The sequence below is a fragment of the Argopecten irradians genome, chromosome 2 (assembly GCF_041381155.1).
Source record: "Argopecten irradians isolate NY chromosome 2, Ai_NY, whole genome shotgun sequence".
NCBI classification, from domain to species: domain Eukaryota; kingdom Metazoa; phylum Mollusca; class Bivalvia; order Pectinida; family Pectinidae; genus Argopecten; species Argopecten irradians.
Genome location: NC_091135.1, coordinates 57,742,067 through 57,761,536, shown reverse-complemented (window position 1 = coordinate 57,761,536; position 19,470 = coordinate 57,742,067). Strand labels below are relative to the sequence as shown.

The following is a 19,470-nucleotide window of genomic DNA, read 5'->3' as shown; positions in this document are numbered from 1 at the left end:
AGATTTTAGCCCATTTGAAACTTCTGTTCTTAATAAAGGTATAGGTCATTCATTTGAACAAACATTGTAGCTCTTCTTCCTAGCTATTCCCATTATCAGGTCTCTTGGTAGTTATTGATGACTATAAGTCGTTTAACAATTTCACCCTGAAGGTCAAGGTCATTCATTCAAAAACTTGGTAGCCCTTCATCACAGCATGTGCTTTGCCAACTATCAGGTCTCTAGTCCTCTTTTATCTGAGTAACCTGTGACCTTCAATCAAGGTCAACGTCATTTATTCAACAAACTTGGTAGGCGTATTTCCCAGCAAGCTGTAAGCCTAATCAGGTCTCTTGGCCTCCTACTTTTGGAGTAGTTGTTTAAAGGAAAATGTTGATTCCAGACAAACCACAAAACACCGCAATATGACATAAGATCACATGCATTGGCCTTTGAACAGGCAAGCTAAAAATGTGTTTTCCTGAAGAGCTATTTGATTTGACCAGTTTTAAGGCCATTTGCTTACTAATTTTAGGCCTTCCATAGAAAATGCAATTAATTGTTTCTATATTTTACTAAGTAAGGAATCAACCTTGAAACAAACATGGATCATATAAATGTGTTTGGCTATAGGGGATTGAGTGCCATAGATCCGGAGTTTGAGGACACCTATATAGTCATATAGGGCACGATAAAATTGTCTCGCTTTGTCACACGTTTCCAAAATATCATCTAATAATTACTAATACATGTACAAACACAATGCATCCTATACACAGTTTTGTTGATCCAAGTTTAAATTTGAATTTCCTGTTGAAAATGTACATCCATGAAATCTTACTAATTACATATATATGTTCTAGTTTAGTAAAAGAGGCTCAATTGCAAGGAACCTAACAGTAATATGACAATGATGAGACTATAGAAAAGAACCATAAATAAGTTTTACAAGATGGTCACTTTCCATGCTAATTGGCATCCATCTTGGATTTTGGATAGACGGAAATTTTTTTTGGGATGGTCAAAATACAACAAATGGAGCACCATATTTCAGTATTAAGGTGGTACTTGTAGTAGTCTATATGATACATCATTAACAGATTTCAGTATAAAGAAGTTAAAAATGAGTTTTTGAGGGTTGTTACCATCCAAGTTTGTATCATTGGATTAAAAGGAAAAATAACAACACATTGCAGACACCTTTCAGCTAATTAAGTAGAACTGGAACAAGTAGCATTGACGGCTATCTTAGATTTCAAATTTAACCCCCCAAAAAAATGGGACCATATCAGAAAATTTTAGCTAAATCACACCTGTGGAACTTCAAAAGTTCAAAATGTGTTTACAAAATTTTGGCTGTTGTGGCCATCTTCGAATGACCCAAAAAATATTAGCACTTGCCAGGATCATTTTTAGGCATTTTCTTAAATTGCACTGATAGAACTTCAAAATGTGAAAAGTTTATGGACAATACAGTAGAAATGCAAGTACTGTCTCCAATTTTCATCATTTCAGTGGTCCAATATAATTATAGTATGTATGTGCCTTTTAAAATATTTAGTATACATACGTTAACTCTCTAGATAGTCCTTTGAGATATGCATGCAAACTTATTTGAAGCAGTTCTAGTCCTTCACAAGTCCACAGCCAGCCTGTGAAGTAGCTTTAAAACCAAATATCGGGCCTAATTGCGGTTTCAACATAATAATTTCAAGCATGGTTTTTTATGCTAATTAAAACCAATTTTATAAATGTCAGAAGTCATTTGAAGCAGTCACAAACTATTCCATAAAAGTAGCATTTAATATTGTTTAGATGTAAAAATCATATTGAGAAAATCCCACGAGGCATTTTCTCAATACATATATATTGTCTGTATACAGTCTTTGGGTCGACACTTAATTATATATAATCTTAGTGTATAGTTGTCGAGTATCTGCCCATCAAAAGGTAAAAATGATCTGTCTACTTTCCTGGTCCTGATCATTTTGCACGCATGTGTGTGATGGTGGGCAGTGGTGGTGGGGAAAGTGGAGGGGACAGTCCGTCATCATGACATTATCCATTATAAGAATTAACTACTTGCATGAGATCTGGTACATTTTAACCAAGATCAAGGTGATGACCATTTTTGGCTCCCAAATCTGTCAATTTAAACTTGTTGTTTACTGATTTTTCCATTTCAAATGGTTATCAGTATTATATAATGGTGCTGTAATTCATGACTTAGTTAATGTATGGTTCGGACCCTTTTTTGCACTCATATCCTGATTTTTTTTAAAACATTAAATGTTGAGAAATTATATTTGAAATATTTAATACATCCTCGATTTAAATGTAATGGAATATTTATAATTTTGCAGCTTTTAAATTTGAAGTAACCATACAATGCAAGGTTTGCATAAATTAGCAAATTTTGTCATTTTTTGCCAATTTTTGGTAGATTTTGTCTACAAAACAATAGAACGAATGCAATCTCGAACAAATTAAATTAATACTAACTGTGATTATGCAGGCACTTAATTCTGATACAATCTAATTAAAATTTGATGTTCATTATCTACTCTGTAAAGTCTGTATGAAAAGCAATAAAGCCAAAATTGACCAAATTTCTACATTTTTATGAATTTCTCCTTAATGATTATCTTAATGCCAAAAGCTACATAGATTGTGTTCTGATGTTTCATACACAAAAAAATGGGACAAAATTCAGACATATTTCAGATGATAACCACAATTACTATTAAGAGCTACAATCATACAAATCTGTCATGGACCAGGGGAGTAATAAATAGTTAAAATACAAAAAGGCACAATAATTGCTAAATACCTTCACTCTCAAATACACTTCTTGACTTTTTTAGGGCTAGTTCATTATCAATTTTCAAGGGTAATGGAGATTGGGCGTAAACAATTTTTCAATATGTAGTCCTTATTGATGATCCATTTTAATGATAACATGACAAGGTGTCTTTTCTTTTCTTAAAGGGGGAGCACTATATATATAGAGGATATACAACACATATCTATCCATGTATTGTTCTTTATAGAGAACTTGGCTCGTCAGGAGAGTCATCTTTGGCCCAATTGATTGTTATTTTCCAGACTGATGTCATACCTTAGATATGTTCTAAGGTTCTTTTTAGCAGAGCTGTCCATGAATTATAAATCTGAACAGGGCCTTGTTCATAAGGTCGGTCAATATGGTATGTACAAGTAATTTGGTTAAATCCTGATCAACTTTTATCTTAAATAATCGAGTCATCTCACAGATTATGGTTGAAGATAAAAATTCAATTGCAACATGTCCAACATAGCACTGTCCAGCTGGTGGGTTAGTGTTTTTGTCCATTCATTTAAAATATATAGCAATTATAAACAGTTGTACACATGAATATATTAAAGAGTACCAGGGGATTTAACTGCCATAAATGATACTTGTACTGTCATCTGTTAAGATCCACTCCATGCCATTTTTGAGTGATCTTAATCAATTGTTTTAAATGCATGGTGCTTCATGTTTCCTGAAAATCCATCAAAGAAATTAAACTATGTACTTAAAAATATGCAATAATTCCAACTAAATCATGTAGAGGTCATATCATGATCAATACAAGCCTGCACTCAAAAATATGTTTACTTGCCGGTACTAGTAAATTATCATATATACAATGACCAGTGATATTATTAGAACAAAGAGCATCAATAACTCTGTAAGAAGCTTACCGTATTCGACCCAATAAGCGCACAGGGCATTTAAAAAAATGAAAAGGTGCTAGTTATTGCAAATCTATATAGTTATGTGTAGTTTTGGTCTTTATCTATGTCTGGGCAATTGAAATCGTGGCCTCAAAAAGGGGGAGGGGCACTTATTGGGTTGAATACGGTAAGTTCTACATTTCGATTATCCTATTAAGTTCAAGCTGCAAACTTTGTCAATATTAACTCTATGTCAATGATTTTACCGGGTCAGCTGAGATTATAAATATAACCAAATTATTAGAGAGCAAAAAACGTTCTTTAATCATGTCCACATATACTAGAAGAATTTGTTTGTTTGTTTGTTTGATTTATTAACGTCCTATTAACAGCTATGGTCATTTAAGGACGGCCTCCCATGTATGCGGTCTGTTGCGTGTATGTTGTGCGAGGTGCGTGTTTTGGGAGACTGCGGTATGACTAGAATAAGCCAAATGAATCCATTGTATGTTAAAGTGGTATAATTTCAAATTCAAACGATTGATAAAAAAAGTTTCAGTAAACTCGGTGAATATTTACTAGTCATTGTGTTCACAAGGTCTAATATATAAGTTTACAAGGGGCAACAACTCTTGATCTTGTCTGTAACCATCATATTTATTCATGCAACTTATTGCTTTTTCCACAAACCAATGTTTATAGGCCTAAACACATGTGCGTTTGTATACATTTAGATTCTTATGTATGATGCATGTAGATGAAAACCCTCAGAATATGGATATGTTCACAAGTTCATGATCACTTAGCCTTACTGTTGATAAAAAATGTCATACAATTTTGTTTGATTACACAAAATGCAGTCACATGTCATATGAGAAAGGGTTGGAATCTATAACCTGAGCTGCTTTTATTGATAATTGTCAACAAATTTCACTCTTTTCTTGGTCCAGCTTCTTATGCTCCTGGGTGGTCAGATTCACTGCAGCTGTATTTTCCTTTCAACCACATAATTTAGTTAAGATATATATTCAGTACTTTAGGACCAGTAGCATAAATAGCATTTCACCAGTGCACATACAAAATTTGCACACTTTATAATAATTTTTTTTCTCTTTTATATATTTTTTTTTTCAAATACCAGTTCTCAAATGTTGGAGCAGCCATTCCATGGCTATAAATTTCAATGATGACAGCATTAACTTTGATTATTCTAATGTTTACTGGACCAAGTCTTTGTATTATTACAATAATATATATTTATATTAGTATATAATTATGCATATTTTATTTCAAGTTAATGTACCAAAAAACTGTCAGCAAGTCCAAAGTTATGATTTCTTGTATCAAATTAAATCATTTTATGAAATGTCTTTGTTAACAGTGATGAAGACTCTTCCTGTAGTATTTCTAGGAATGGGAAAACTGTTTATCAGCGGGAAAGAAATCAACTCAATTTTTAATGTTTGTACATAGAATTCACCGAATAGCTATATGTATATAGGGGTTAATGAAATGCAATTGCAACCACAGGGAAATAAACTAGACATGCTCATCAAAACAACAGAATCAGTAGCAATTCAGCATCAGTAGCAAATTTATTTTTTTATTATTAATTTTTTATTGTTAGGTTATATGCAAGTTTTCAGTACCAATGTCCAAATTCTTGATGTGCTATACTTGATGTGCTATACTTAATGGCTCCCTTTGCAACCACAAAGCTAATTGTAGCTAATATTGTCACTGCACAGGTAAAGATCATGGAAACTTTGCATGGAATATTTCTTAACTGGTGTTTGTATTCAGTAAATTCAAAGAATTACTGATGTGTATCAAAGTTTATGTATGTTTCTCTTCAATTTTATTACTAGGTGGTAGAGGTTATCTGCATGCCGTCTTATTTTTGTTGATTAAAATGTTGCAGTAGATTTTTTTCCAAAGGCACCACTGAAAAACGGATTTCTGATTAATGATGTAAACCTCTAATATCTATATGTGAGAACAAATGATATGTAAAAATCAATAAAGCCCTTTTCTCAATGTCAGCATTCCTCATCTTCCCTATATGCATGTCTCAATGCATTTACACAAGTGTGGCAGATTTTATTTTTTTGTTTCCTTTTTAATTCTCCTTACATGGTCATTTTTGTTTTCTTCAATGAAGAACATACTTCTTGACAGTGTTGAATGGATATTATTGATCAACTATTTTTTAATTTTAAAGTACTATAACAATACGATTAAGCAGGTACAATATTAACTCTGTACCCATACCCGAGCCAAAGTCACGCACGTTAAACAAATGAACTACATAACCACTGAGAAGGTGATAAAATGATTTTTAGGCAAGACAATTCACCTAATAAGGTAAACACACTACTGTCAGAGCGATTTGAGCAGTTCTAGCGAAAAGTTGCATTACTTTACGAGCAAGGGACAGGGTTCGACATACAAGAAGTTCGACCACAGTGTGTAATGGCGGACAGCGAGCAAGTTTGAATATTTCACACACGTGTCACCACCATAGGCGTTTCAGGCATATCACAGTAAAACTGACTGATGTAATTTCCATTAGAAGTTGTTTTATCTTATATATATACAAATTTTAATGTTCTCTTAGACTGAATTGTCCCTTTAAAGTACTATAACAATCATCATATTATATATAATCCACCTAATTATATAAGTTTACCCTTTCTTGCTTTGATTTTTAAATACTGCACTATAATGTATTTATTCCATTTACAAAACAGGAACTATAGCAGGATGAAGAATAAATCATTGTTTAATGAAAGATATATTTCCATTGTTATTAAGTTTCTCATTTTATACTGTTTAAATGAAAGGCATTGTAACCAATTCGTTATAGTAAAAGATTAAAAGTATCAACAGGTCTGTTCTACTGTTCCAAGTTTTAATGCACTAGACTCAGATTTCTCCAAATCATAATTAAATTCAAGTCAAAAACTTACAACCAGTAAGACAGGTTTTTTGGGGTTTTTTTTAGGTGGGGGTGGGGGTGGGGGTGGAGGATAAAGTTGTATTTTTCAATGTGTCTACTGGTTTTACTTATATAACTTAGTTTTGACCATCAAATTTTTAAAGTATTTTAACCTCCTTTACAGAGTTCCTAGCACCAGTGCCATAGCATGTCAGAAATTGTCTGTAACCCAGAACTGTGTGATTGCATTTAGCAATTTCTTTGGAAACAAGTCTTACATAGAAAATAGAAATCAATCCAGAATAAGGAAGAGAATTGAGAAGACCAAATTGCCTGTATAGCAATTATAGGCAATCATGAATGATTATCTCATTATCACAAACTCAATTCGACACCAGCAAGTCTCTCCTAGTTCAATATTAAAAACAGCATCAGCAGCAAACACAAAGCTACACATGTTACTACGTGTATGATGCTTCAGAGTCCTGTCACTGTCAAGTCTCCACTCCCTTCTTCCTTACGCTCTTCTACATCTGGTGACAAGGGTGAAGACATCAATGGTCAGAATCAGAATGCATTCTTATCACTTCTGTTGTACCGTATGTCACGGTATATGTTGATTGTAAAACTCAGATTTCAAGTTTTGGTGTTTATGCGTACATGCCCAAGGTCACAGCTGTCTTGAAAACAATGTCAAGTCAATAAGTAAAGATTCAAATCAAACATTCTTGTCATAACTTGTAAATCCAATTTACCCAACTGTTTGCAATTCCAACCCCAACCCCCCTGATACCTTTGGAAATTTACATGTCACAATACATTTATAACATGTAATTTATGAACTCTTCTAAAACTTATCAAAATAACAAAACATTGTTCTGGTCTTACAATTTTCAACATACTCATTTATTTCTGCTATTTATTGACAATATTCAGATCTCGCTGCCATGAGAAAATAATGCTGGACAATGACCTTATACTAATTATAAGGTTCTGTTTTTCACAAGGAAAGGAAAACAGAAAGCGCAATGTTTTGATTTGATTGTAGTCATTTGTTGATTTCAAAGCGAAACATTACTTTGATTTTGAGATTATTTCTTCATAGGAAAAATGGTTTTGGTTAAGAACCATACATTTGTCCTTTGTCCCTTATTATATGTGAGAAGGGAATCCAAAGTCAGCTCTTTCAAGAGGTGCCATTTCTCAGCATTAGAGAGAGCTCCACACGCAGTTGAAGTGCTCTTATATTAACGCATTGTCATAATTTGAATGTTTAAAACGATTTGACTACCTTGTTATTAGAAATAGCGAAAGATTTATCAATGTAAAAAATCTAAAAAAAACACTTTTATATTCAATAGAATCATGAGAATCAAAAATAATTTCTATATCACTACTTCGAATCACTGCTAAGTGTATTAATAGTATAGTCTGTTTCAGTTGATGACATTCAATTTCCAGTAAAAAGATTTCTTTTGGAGCTTTTACACATACCTATATTAGTATATAGAACTATATAATGTATAGACAACTTTTCCAACATGTACACAACTCGATCAAGCTTGCACTGACAAGTGAAATGAAGGTCCTAGGAAGGTAACTCTCAATATTAAAATGACATTTGTTGATGTGATCTTTCTGTCTTGAAGATTTTTAGTTAATTTTTAACTAGAGTTAACCATATGCATGCTACATTATGTAACATTTTTTATTTGGACAAGGTCTGAATTCTAATTGTTGGTCTCAAAGCAATTCGAATGTGTGTAGAAAATGATATTGGACAATGGCATCCAAACATGAATATAACTTTCGTTGAAATGTCTTGGCACCGGGTGGTGTTGATAACATTTTAGAATACAATGTAATTGAAACATCCACAGAGTGCCTCCGATGATGACACAATAATTGAATTATGTTTAATAGTAGATGGCCAACTTTATTGTTAACGAGTTTCATGTAAATTTTGTGAACTCTAAAAAAGGAAACAGTAAGATAATTGATTTTTTGTATGTAATAAGACTTTTGTGTGTGTAATAACTCAAAACCAAACAATTATCAACAGTTTCTGAGCTGTGTTTGACTCTTCTTGTCTAAATCTATGAAGATATGTATTGGAATTGTCCAATTCACATTTGGATAGAACTGGTAACATTTTAGCATCTCGGTAAATGACAGATTTTTCCGGAATTACTGTAACTTCTTGAACATTTATCTGGTACATGTATATTTGATCAAGATCGTCTACAAGAAATTCAAAAAGTCCTCTTTACTTATAAACATTAGCAATATCACAATAACTTGATTATTATTATACATAACTACTCTGGTAAAGCAGGAAAGGCACTTTATAATAAGATCACATTAAAAAATGCAAAATGTGAATATTTTTTATAAAGAGGCATATCAAAGTATATATCAGTCCCATATATTCAACTGTAAAGCTCAATATCCAAAGCCAGGAAAAAGTCAAAGTCAATCGAGTTACAATAATGAATCAGTGATTGCGTACGTTTTTGTCAATGTGGGTATTGAAATCCATGCAGTCCAGGCAGTGTTAACAGGATATCAAATGTCCTTTCAATTATCACCCAGTTTCTTCCAGGAGACATATTTTGGATTTTTTCTACATAGTATGATTATTCTAATATGGCCACTACATATCATAATTATGGTTCATGATCTAGTTCAGATCAACTGCTAATATTACCAAACTTGTTTGTCTTTTGTACATTTAAATCTAGTTCAGATCAACTGCTAATATTACCAAACTTGTTTGTCTTTTGTACATTTAACGTAGAAGAATTTTCAATACGAGTTTAGGCTTGTATATGAAGTGGACCAGTGATAATCCGAACACAGATAGCCTCATTCTGAAACACAGATATAGCCTATAGTAGTTCTGAAAATTTGTTTATCATTGTCTAAAAAACGCCGTGCGGAACCTGGTAGTTTGGAAAATTCGTAATCTGGACGATTTGCGCTGGAAATGCTCGGTTTATCAATGCAAGGGTCCAATGGATCATAATTTCAATCATACATGCATTTACAATGAGAAACAATGCAGTTGCACAACTTACAATAATATACGGTAATTTACAGGTAATTTTACAAGGGTGTGCAATACACTTTGATTTGTAAAACTGATCAAAATCATTAATTTTCTTGCATTATAATAAATCATGGATTATTCCTAGCATAAATTTGCATATTGGTACATACAAATTTTGAAGGTGCATGCTTGATGAAAATTAACCTCAGATATAAATAGCGGTACATGTGTATTGAAAGTAATGTACATACATATATATATATATATATATATATACCAGTAACAAGTTAGATGTAATATGTAATCATCAATCATTTGCTGTCTACTTTCAGCAATTAAAATTAAAACATTCCATATACATGTATATATCATGATCAGAACAAACAAGAAATTCTGTAAACCTATATATTTTAACACATTCAAATTTTAGTGCATTATAGATTTAAAACAAACTGATGGCAATGACACTTTAGTGATCAGTCTTTAACCTTTGAAACGTTTGACTTTAATTTGACAAAAGCTTTCTTGCAATGCAAGTGTATATGTACTGGAAGTTGTGAAAAGCGCTGAAATCTGATCAATTACTACTAAAATATATAGGTTCAAAGAAGTTTAAAAATTCATCAGAGAAAATAAACATTGTTTTATCAATTACTACTAAAATATACATGTTCAAAGAAAATAAACATCGTTTAAAATTTTATACAAATTTTGGATTTCAACACATTCTTAAATTTCATATCTTGAATTTCTAAGGAGTTTTTTCCCAACCTTTCTCTTATTCTTAGGAAGTTTCATTAAATGTGTATGTTTAAGATTTGCTTGCCAAAACGTTAAACTTCTAAAACAGAGCTTTCAATGCAGAGCTAGAGTGAACTGCCAAACACATTATTGCAACATTGATCAATGATCAAATACATGATACCTATCGGAATATATCACAATCATCATATGCTACGGAAATAGACCACGATCAACAGATATTGAACTCGAGCAACGTTAACAAAATTGGGAAGAATTGATGATCAAAATAAAATTGCTTTCATGAGCCAAACCAATGAAGTATATCAATACTGGATCACCAAGTTCTGTGTGGATTGGATTTCTTTTGTAGATCTGTATAGGTGAACACCTTGTGCCTTCATGCATGCAGCATACGCATCTTTAAAGGAAAAGACAGATTTTTGTGGCAATAGTCGACTCACGGTTCACATCCCAATTATTTGCATCCCTTATTTCTCGAATTTCCTGCAGTATCAAATATTTCTTGGTTGTTGGGTGCATGTTTATTAATCAATTTAAACTTGCTGATACACTTCAACTTCTTTTCAAACTATGGTAAAGTGGTATTGTAATAAGTTGTACATGTTATTTCAAGTACATGCTGTCATGAATCTTCTTTTTTTTCAATCTTATTTCCTTTTTAGCAAGTTGCCTAAGAATTCTACTAAAACGCCACTGTATTTTCTTCCTTTCATTGTATTGTGGTTGTCAGGTGACATAAGTTCATGATAATTATCTATTGATCTATTACTTGGTTGGAGTTTGAGACCAAGGTATCATTGAATGGTACTAGTATACACTTACTGATAGATTGGTGTTTCTTCAGGTACTACAGCTTTCCTCTAGGTCTGCCAACACAAAAAACTGACATGTCCTTAAATGACCAAGACTACCAATTGTTCATTCATGGATGAAACAAAATTCAGCATAAATTCCACCATCTGGAATAATAATAAGTGACTTGGGGCAATTTGGTTAAAATGGTTAAATTTTAACATTTCATTTTTAAATCCATCATAACTTTTGTTTTTGTTTTTTATCTCATGTGTTCATAATTGCAAAACTACACAAAAATTGTTTATTGTTAAAGAAAGTTAAGATTACATATACATCTTGGATCCAATTTCTGTAAGAAACCATGGTAACCATGATAATTCTTTCTGTAAGGCTTCTTATAGAAAATATGTTGGTGATTTAATGAAGCAGATATGGTGGGATATTTAATTAACAGTAACTGACACAGGTTCTATTTCTTGCATTTTAACAGGTCTTTCTATGTCTTGATGAATGTATATTGCTAGTTTATAAGTAATTAAAGCTACTTTGTATTGTACACATGTAATTATATAATTTGTCATGCTTTCTTGTGTCTGTAATACATGAATACTGAAAACAAAGTCTTCTCTTTTTAATTCTAGAGTTTTCTTCATTCACTTTTGAATTGAACTGTTAAAATATTTTTTTTTTCATCTTTGAATGATATTTCACAGATAAATTCCTAGTCATGAAGAGAGTTCTTTTTTGTATCTTGTTAACTGCAAATTGTATATGTAGTTCATGTATGATAAACACTGATGTATCCTAACTCCAGCTTTACAATGTTATGATTTACTGTCTCTGGTGATATCCAGTAAATTTGTACGATGAAAGCAAGGAATTTTTGTTTAACAAGTTTGACCACCACTTTTTACACTAATAACTTTTTTGTGCTTGTGATGCGGGTACATGAACTATTGGAAAGATCCAGATTCATTCCGACTTCACATTTGTCCGCTATGTCCTTGTTCCGTATGGTCAATTCTCATGTTTTGCATCCATGACATGTGGCAATTAGAAATCCAGTATTGATATATTTACTTTCACTGGCCACCTAAAAACAATCTTACTAAGATCAACACTCAACAGGACATTTTGTATGAATTCAGTCTATCATTACAGTAAGTCTCGCAAATAGAACAGGCACTGCCTGGTCAAGTTGTAATTACCGTATTTCACCGCAAATAAGACCCCTCCCGCAAATAAGACCCCCCACCTATTTTGACACATTTTCAGACTTAGGGGGGATGTCTGCAAATAAGACCCCCCACCTATTTTTCAGTTTACTGGATGATGGATTTGAGCAATGGAGTAATTAAAGATATCACCAAAATGATTTTGTATCGGAACTTCTTTTTGTTTGTTTTATCGGCATAGAAAAATCACGTAGTAAACAACTGTTTGTGTGCTTGTTATTTTTGTCATTTAATTCAAGTTAATTCACGGGTGATTTAATTTAATTATCAATAAATAAGAATTGTGAACAGTGCTCATATTTAATTGGAGGCTATTTTCAGCTAAATACGCCGATATATGTTTCTATGAACACTTCCTATCGGCATGGTCAACACGTTTTAGTGTTCGTACGGCTTGTCATTTTTTACATGAATCGGCAAAGATATTCGTCATTGATGCAGATCGTTTCTGCAGTCGTGGATTCTAACTCAATACAATCATTACCTAAAATATCTACTTAAGGCATTTACAGTTTCAAATATGTTTATTTGTGAACGTAACGTACCTGTAGTTCACGATCAGTTGGAGAAACCATGCTTTACTTTTCGGCCGCCATGTTTTGTTTACGCAGTCAGTATAATATGATTAGCCGCAAAGTTTCGTATTTTACTCTGGATACAAAAATACTTGCTACGATGTTTTAATGCAGTTAATACTTGGATTAAGATCTGAAATATTATCAAACTATCGTCGTATCAATAGCAATACCGATCAAATTCCCAAACACGACGCGGTGTGAAAATGTGAAAGTATGGCTTCAACCCGGCGCCATTTTCCTACACATGTGCGTAACGATGTTACAAACAACTGCATCAGTGCATGATGTCGGCACGTTGAAGTTAAATCACGATCGTTTGCTCATTTGGCTGAGAAGAATGTACGTAAATTCTTCTGTTTATGAACAAATTTGATATGTAAACGTTTGCAGTGAATTTTAAATAGGCCTGAGTCTGAACGGCGATCGTCCTTCCGATTCACGTGTTTACTAAGACAGAGATGTAGTTGTGATCGTAAACAATAACCTAATTTGAATATTTTTAAATAACTATACGATTATTAAAACTTCTGGATTAAAGTGACATTGCTTATGATGCTGTTTCTTCGTTTTGATTCATTGGTGAATGTCCGCGTGACTCTTGCAAAAATGTGCGTTTCCCTTTCAGACTTACGTTACAACTGCCCTAGTATTGTTTATATTTTAATTTGTCATAACATTTGATTTAATTTTACTCACACGTCTTCATTATTATTATTGATACTTGAACATCTTGCTATTACCCATCTGTCATATGACAGATACAACAATGACAGGACATTAAAAAAATCCAAGATGGCGACCTCATAGATCGATGTTATCAGGCGGGTTGTCCGCAAATAAGACCCCCCACCACTTTTGACCTTTATTTCTTCTCTGGGAGGGGGGTCTTATTTGCGGTGAAATACGGTAAGCTGACTGCATCACATGTACAGGAAATGTTTGTTTTTCAGTTTACGGTAATTTGGAAGTTTTTACCATTTAAGTGTTGGGATATTATAATTGGTTCATAAAATAATGATAAATTTTTGGTTCATGGCAACAGTGTATAGATTATTTATTATATAGATAATGTTTTTTCATGTTTGTTTCAAAATTGATTATTTTCAATGGGGTTTTTTCTTCACAATTTATATTTAGCAACTTGATAAAAATATCTGTTGGACATTTTAGAATCATGTGCGTCAAGGAAAGAAACTTGTTTACAGTGAGAGGTTAATGTGCCATGAGTAGGATTTTGAATACAGAACGAGTTAAAATATGGCTGACTTTTTAGAGGTTTCTGTGTTTTGTCCACAACTTACATTTTAGTTCCCAAATATGCACTCTCTTTCAGTTTTATTTATAAGCGCAAGTTACAGCAAATACATTATGTCCCCTATTAGGTGCCATATGGTATCGATTCATCACAGGGTTTTTTTTCCAACATGATTTGGGGCCAAAAATATTGCTTGAACTTGGTTGGTTAGGACTTTAAATATTTGTGAATTGGCTCCAAAAAGTACATAAACTACACTGGAAATAAAAAATCTTATTTGTTATACTTTAATTCATATTCCATAATTTTCCCCAAATCATGGTTTTGTTGCACATTTTCCCAAATTCAAAGTCACAGGCCCCATTCCCAAACCAGTGAGAAAAAGCCCTGCATCATTAATCTATTCAGTAAGTTTTGTATTTGATCATTTTAATGGCCTGTACCTTTCAACTTGGAAAAATACTACATTTTTCCTTCCTTGAAATGCATATATTTAGCAGAGGTTTTCCTTGGGAAATATTTACATGAGAAAATACAGCTAAATTTCTGTAGGGGAATGGGCCGAAATCATGTTCATAGCTGGTTTATTGAAAGATGTTTGAATAATTTTGTATGAAGATATTACTTTGCAGTTTGCAATAGGAGAACCAGCAGAACTTGAACTTATGTAGAGAAACTTTGGCAGTCTCGTTTTGTTTGTTTGCAATAGTGCAGAACCTGTAGTGTAAAGAATTTGGTTACGGCATATGTATTATGTGTTTAGTAGGTTGGTTAAGTGTTTCCAGTTAATGTTGAAAGAGAAAGAATCTGTGAGAATGTTATCTCTTGTCAAATGTAAGATTGTGTAGGCCATTGGCTGCTGGTTTCGTTTCAAATAATGTATTTCTATGCATATACCTAACCATAATAGGATTAAGTATTCCATTTTTTGTAGCATTTTGTCACGACATTGGCACTCTATAATTTAGCAGTCAGAGGGTCACACTGTTTTTTTGTTAGCTAAACTTGGAACATACCGTGCATTCCATTTGCGGATTCGTACCAGTTGTACCCAATTAATACGGCACCGCCTAATGGAACGCGTTTGGATTTTTCCATGATGGCGGCATAATATGAAAGTTAAGTTTGGATTATAAAACCCAAATATTTTCTGTGTTAACAATAAAATGGATAAGAAAGTAATACCTAAAAATTTTCGAAATACATTGAAATAAATATTAAATTCTGCGTCAACAAATTAAAGAAAACATTTTGATGACAAGATAAAGTCCGCCATCTTGGATCGAAGTACAGTTCTGCTTGTATGGTGCGTTCCATTTGAGATACATCAGATTCGTATCAATACAACTGGTACGAAATCTGCAAATGGAACGCATGGGCTGTGTATTCCACATTGAATGTAAACACGCGGTTCGAAGCGACACCTAGCGGGGATTTTTTTTATCATGATCATCGGAACGATTGTCTGTGCCGATAAATCTATATATTCAGTCAAGTCATCGTATAAATATAAGAAATTATAAACATGTAATTGAATCATTAATCTTACTGCACTTGTCGTATAACTCGCTATATTCTACTTTGCAATAGGACCTATTTTATCGCCGGTTCTTGGCTTCCGAAAAGTGCATGCCACGCGCATCTCAATTTGTCTAGCGTTGTTTCCACATTCTCGCGCGTTGTGAAATGGCATATCTCATAAACAATCTAACTTTGCCGTACCTTTGGTCGTCTGCAGTCAATATTGATTAATAACTTCTTAGAATGTTATCAAATGTCTTCTTCCGGATATAACATCATATTGCATTCGCCAAAATGGCCGACCTTTATGTCTATTTGCTGCTGAATATGTATATAGGGTCTAGATGTCTAACAATCATATATCAAACATTAATATCATTGTCAATAATATCATATCAAATTATTAAAGCACAAAACATATCAGTTTATTCGAATTTTAAAAAATGTAAGTTTTGTAATTTTCATTCACTTCGATGACTTATACATCTAGGTCACAAAAAGCTTGAATTCTATATTACTTCATTCCTCTACAACCAAACGTAGATGTGACCTAGTGAAATAGTATCAACAATGATGGCGGTCATATTGCTGATTGCGTCTGTTATTTTGTGTCTTAATTACGGACAAATAGTAGCACAAACTGAATACATTCCATATGAGATACCTTCAAGTTGTAATACAACACAATTCTACGATAAACTAGTTCTAAAATGTAAACCGTGCCCCGAGAATACAACGGTGAGCGCGGATCGTAAGTATTTACCAGTCTGGACATGACTGTTTCACTGTGTGGTTTACTATTTTAAGATGTTAACAGTTAAGTTTACGCTATCTCTTCAAGTTTAAACTGACTACTTATATCTATCCGAGCATTGGGGAATAAACAACAAACCTGTAATGCCATCTTTCTCTTTGTTATATTAGTGGACTACAGAAGTTCTAAAATCGTGTATCATCTAACCCCTCATTCGGTCACCCTTAATCAGGTTGAGGACACTCCCGTATATGCAGGATAGTCCTGCATTTGAGTAACAGTCCTGCATTTGAGGGATAATTTTGTTACGCAACTGCAGGAGTCTGTGAAATGAAAACTGTTAAAGTTGTTTTAAACATTGTTATATATAAAAAAAGGGGCGTCATAGTTTTTACATGGCATCATCACTAATACAACTTTCCACATTATAACTCAAATGGAAACAAATTTCATTATCTAAATGTTTGTAAAAGTCACAAACAAAATCACCTCTATTGCTTACTATGGGGCTTAAAATAGAAGAACACAGGTAAAAGTCAATCAGCCTCACATTTGCACTAAATTTCCCTCATGACAATACACTGTAGTCTATGGAGAGCAACTAAATTGTCACTTTATTACAAAGTAAGATAATAGAATTCAGTAGTTCATACACAAAAACATAAAGTCTTCAATTAGTTATATGGCTATCTTAAAATTATGATGCCCTTTAATATCCAAATTTTAGAACTTTATATTTTTTATTCATTTTCATTTCACAGAATCCTGCATTTGCGTAACAAAATCATCCCTCATATACAGGACTATTACTCAAATGCAGGACTATCCTGCATATACGGGAGTGTCCCCAACCTGTTAATAAAGACAACAAACGACACTATGTAAAATACAAGGAAAAGTTAATGACAACACAGGATATGTTGTTCAGTACATTAAAATAAATATTTCTACCAAGTTTTACTTACTGTATTCCTAACCAGATAATATCTACACCATGTCTTATACTTGTGATGTCTGAGAAGGAGGACTGTAAAGTAATTTGGTATTATCTCTTAATTGATCAAAATCAATATCAGGGTCTTTCTATAAAGGATTCTGGGTTTGTCCAATATTATGAGACTAATACAACCAATCATAGAGCAAGGACTGGGATCCACATACGTGATATAACCAGCATTCAGGTCTGTTTTTCAGCATTATTTGGGGCCAAATTTCGACCCCAATTCCCAGCGGCAAAGCCTCAAATTTATTTCCAATTCAAGCTTCAGAAAAATACATAAATTGCACTGAAAATCAAAAATCTCATTCTTAATGCTTTATTTCATATCTTATTATTTTACCAAATCTTGGTTTTGTCGCATATATTCCCAAATTCAAAGCCACAGGCCCTGCCATTTCTGAATCAAAGAATGACAGATTGGTATTTAACATTTCATATCAAATTAGTATCAGTCTACCTAAAGAAAAGTTTTCAATTAATTACACATTGACTATTTCTAAAAGTTCTTATTTTTTACTAACCGAATAAACATATGCAGTAATATTCTGTCTTTATAATCTGTTGAAGAGTTGAACTGTGAATGTAGGGATGGATTCAAGTACCTCACAAATTTTGGTGGTGATAATGTACAGTGTGAGAAATGTCCACTCAACCAGGTAATCAAATTGTTTCTTTGGGGATAAAACAAGAAACAGACAATTTGAAAAAAAAAAAAACTTATTACACATTAACAATGTTTCAAATTAATTATAATTATACGACTGCAAAACGAGTTAAAACTACAATATAAAAAATAATACTCATCATGTTGATGGAAGTTACGAAACAAGATTATTTTAAAAGATTCATTTTAAAACTCATTGCCAGAGAAGAGGGGAATGTTTAGCCATTTGCTTCATATTTGGGACTACATTTCTTTTCCTGTTCATCTTTATAACGTTAACTTTCGCAGCAAAACAGTTGTGTCACTTTTCTATGTGTAACATACCTAGGGTAAACATTTAAGATGTTAAATTTCCATATCTTTACATTATAATTTTTTAGAATCAATGACTTGATGTATTATCCTTTTTTGTCCAGGCTCGATCCCAGGATGGCTGGAGGTGTGTTAACTGTCCTCCCACTGCTGTATTTGACCCAGCCACTCTAAAGTGTAACTCATGCCCTGACCTGCCAGGTTTGTTGATTGCATGGCAATTTGAACAGCATGTACACATTTATTTGAAAATATTTCGATTTCATTGATCTTAATAAACTCCAGTCAAATCTTTTCTCAATGAAGATTTAGACTAGGCCGATTTTTTTTATGGATGAACAGTTCACCAAGGGTATTTAAAAAATGTCATTTTTATTCATATCAACATTGAAACAATGAAACTGCTTTCGGAACTCTATTTTGAGTTGTCTTAGCGATGTACAATAAAAGGTACAATATATGTTCCAAATCTGTGCAACAATGTTATATCAACTTGTAGACATGAGAAAGTTTGGCATTGAGGCTATAACCTGTACTCGGATGTCACCTTAGACTTGATTTGTTTACTTCAGTTGAGCGTGAAATAGATGGAAGCATTGTAGCATCAGGACAGGAGTGTAGAGTGTGTACAGATTCAACGTTTCGTGTTGGTAACAGGTAAAGTGTAGAGTGTGTACAGATTCAACATTTCGTGTTGGTAACAGGTAAAGTGTAGAGTGTGTACAGATTCAACATTTCGTGTTGGTAACAGGTAAACACTTTGAAAAATTTCATTATTTGGATTCTGTCTAAGGCACCAGCTCATTATCCTTATTATAATAAGTAACTGGAGCAACTCAATTGTATACCAGTATGAGCTATTGTTCATCAAAAAACGCCATGTGTATTATAAGTAGAACATCTCAATTTCATTGAGATACATGTAT

General features: G+C 33.0%; 2 protein-coding genes across 2 annotated transcripts in view; one reads left to right on the top strand and one right to left on the bottom strand.

The window, feature by feature from the left end:
* Positions 1 to 16,132, bottom strand: part of LOC138316050 (uncharacterized) — a 31,214-nt gene extending 15,082 nt beyond the window's left edge. The window contains exon 1 of the mRNA XM_069257526.1: positions 16,016 to 16,132. The gene's annotated coding sequence lies outside the window, so the exon portion shown is untranslated. The remainder of the gene's footprint in view (positions 1 to 16,015) is intronic.
* Positions 16,133 to 16,299: 167 nt separating this feature from the next.
* The window catches only part of LOC138316742 (meckelin-like), a 38,060-nt gene continuing 34,889 nt past the window's right edge, over positions 16,300 to 19,470 (top strand). Inside the window, exons 1-4 of the mRNA XM_069258402.1 lie at positions 16,300 to 16,565; positions 18,136 to 18,224; positions 18,649 to 18,745; positions 19,117 to 19,201. Of these exons, the coding sequence (XP_069114503.1) occupies positions 16,385 to 16,565; positions 18,136 to 18,224; positions 18,649 to 18,745; positions 19,117 to 19,201 (452 nt within the window). The 5' untranslated portion in view covers positions 16,300 to 16,384. The remainder of the gene's footprint in view (positions 16,566 to 18,135; positions 18,225 to 18,648; positions 18,746 to 19,116; positions 19,202 to 19,470) is intronic.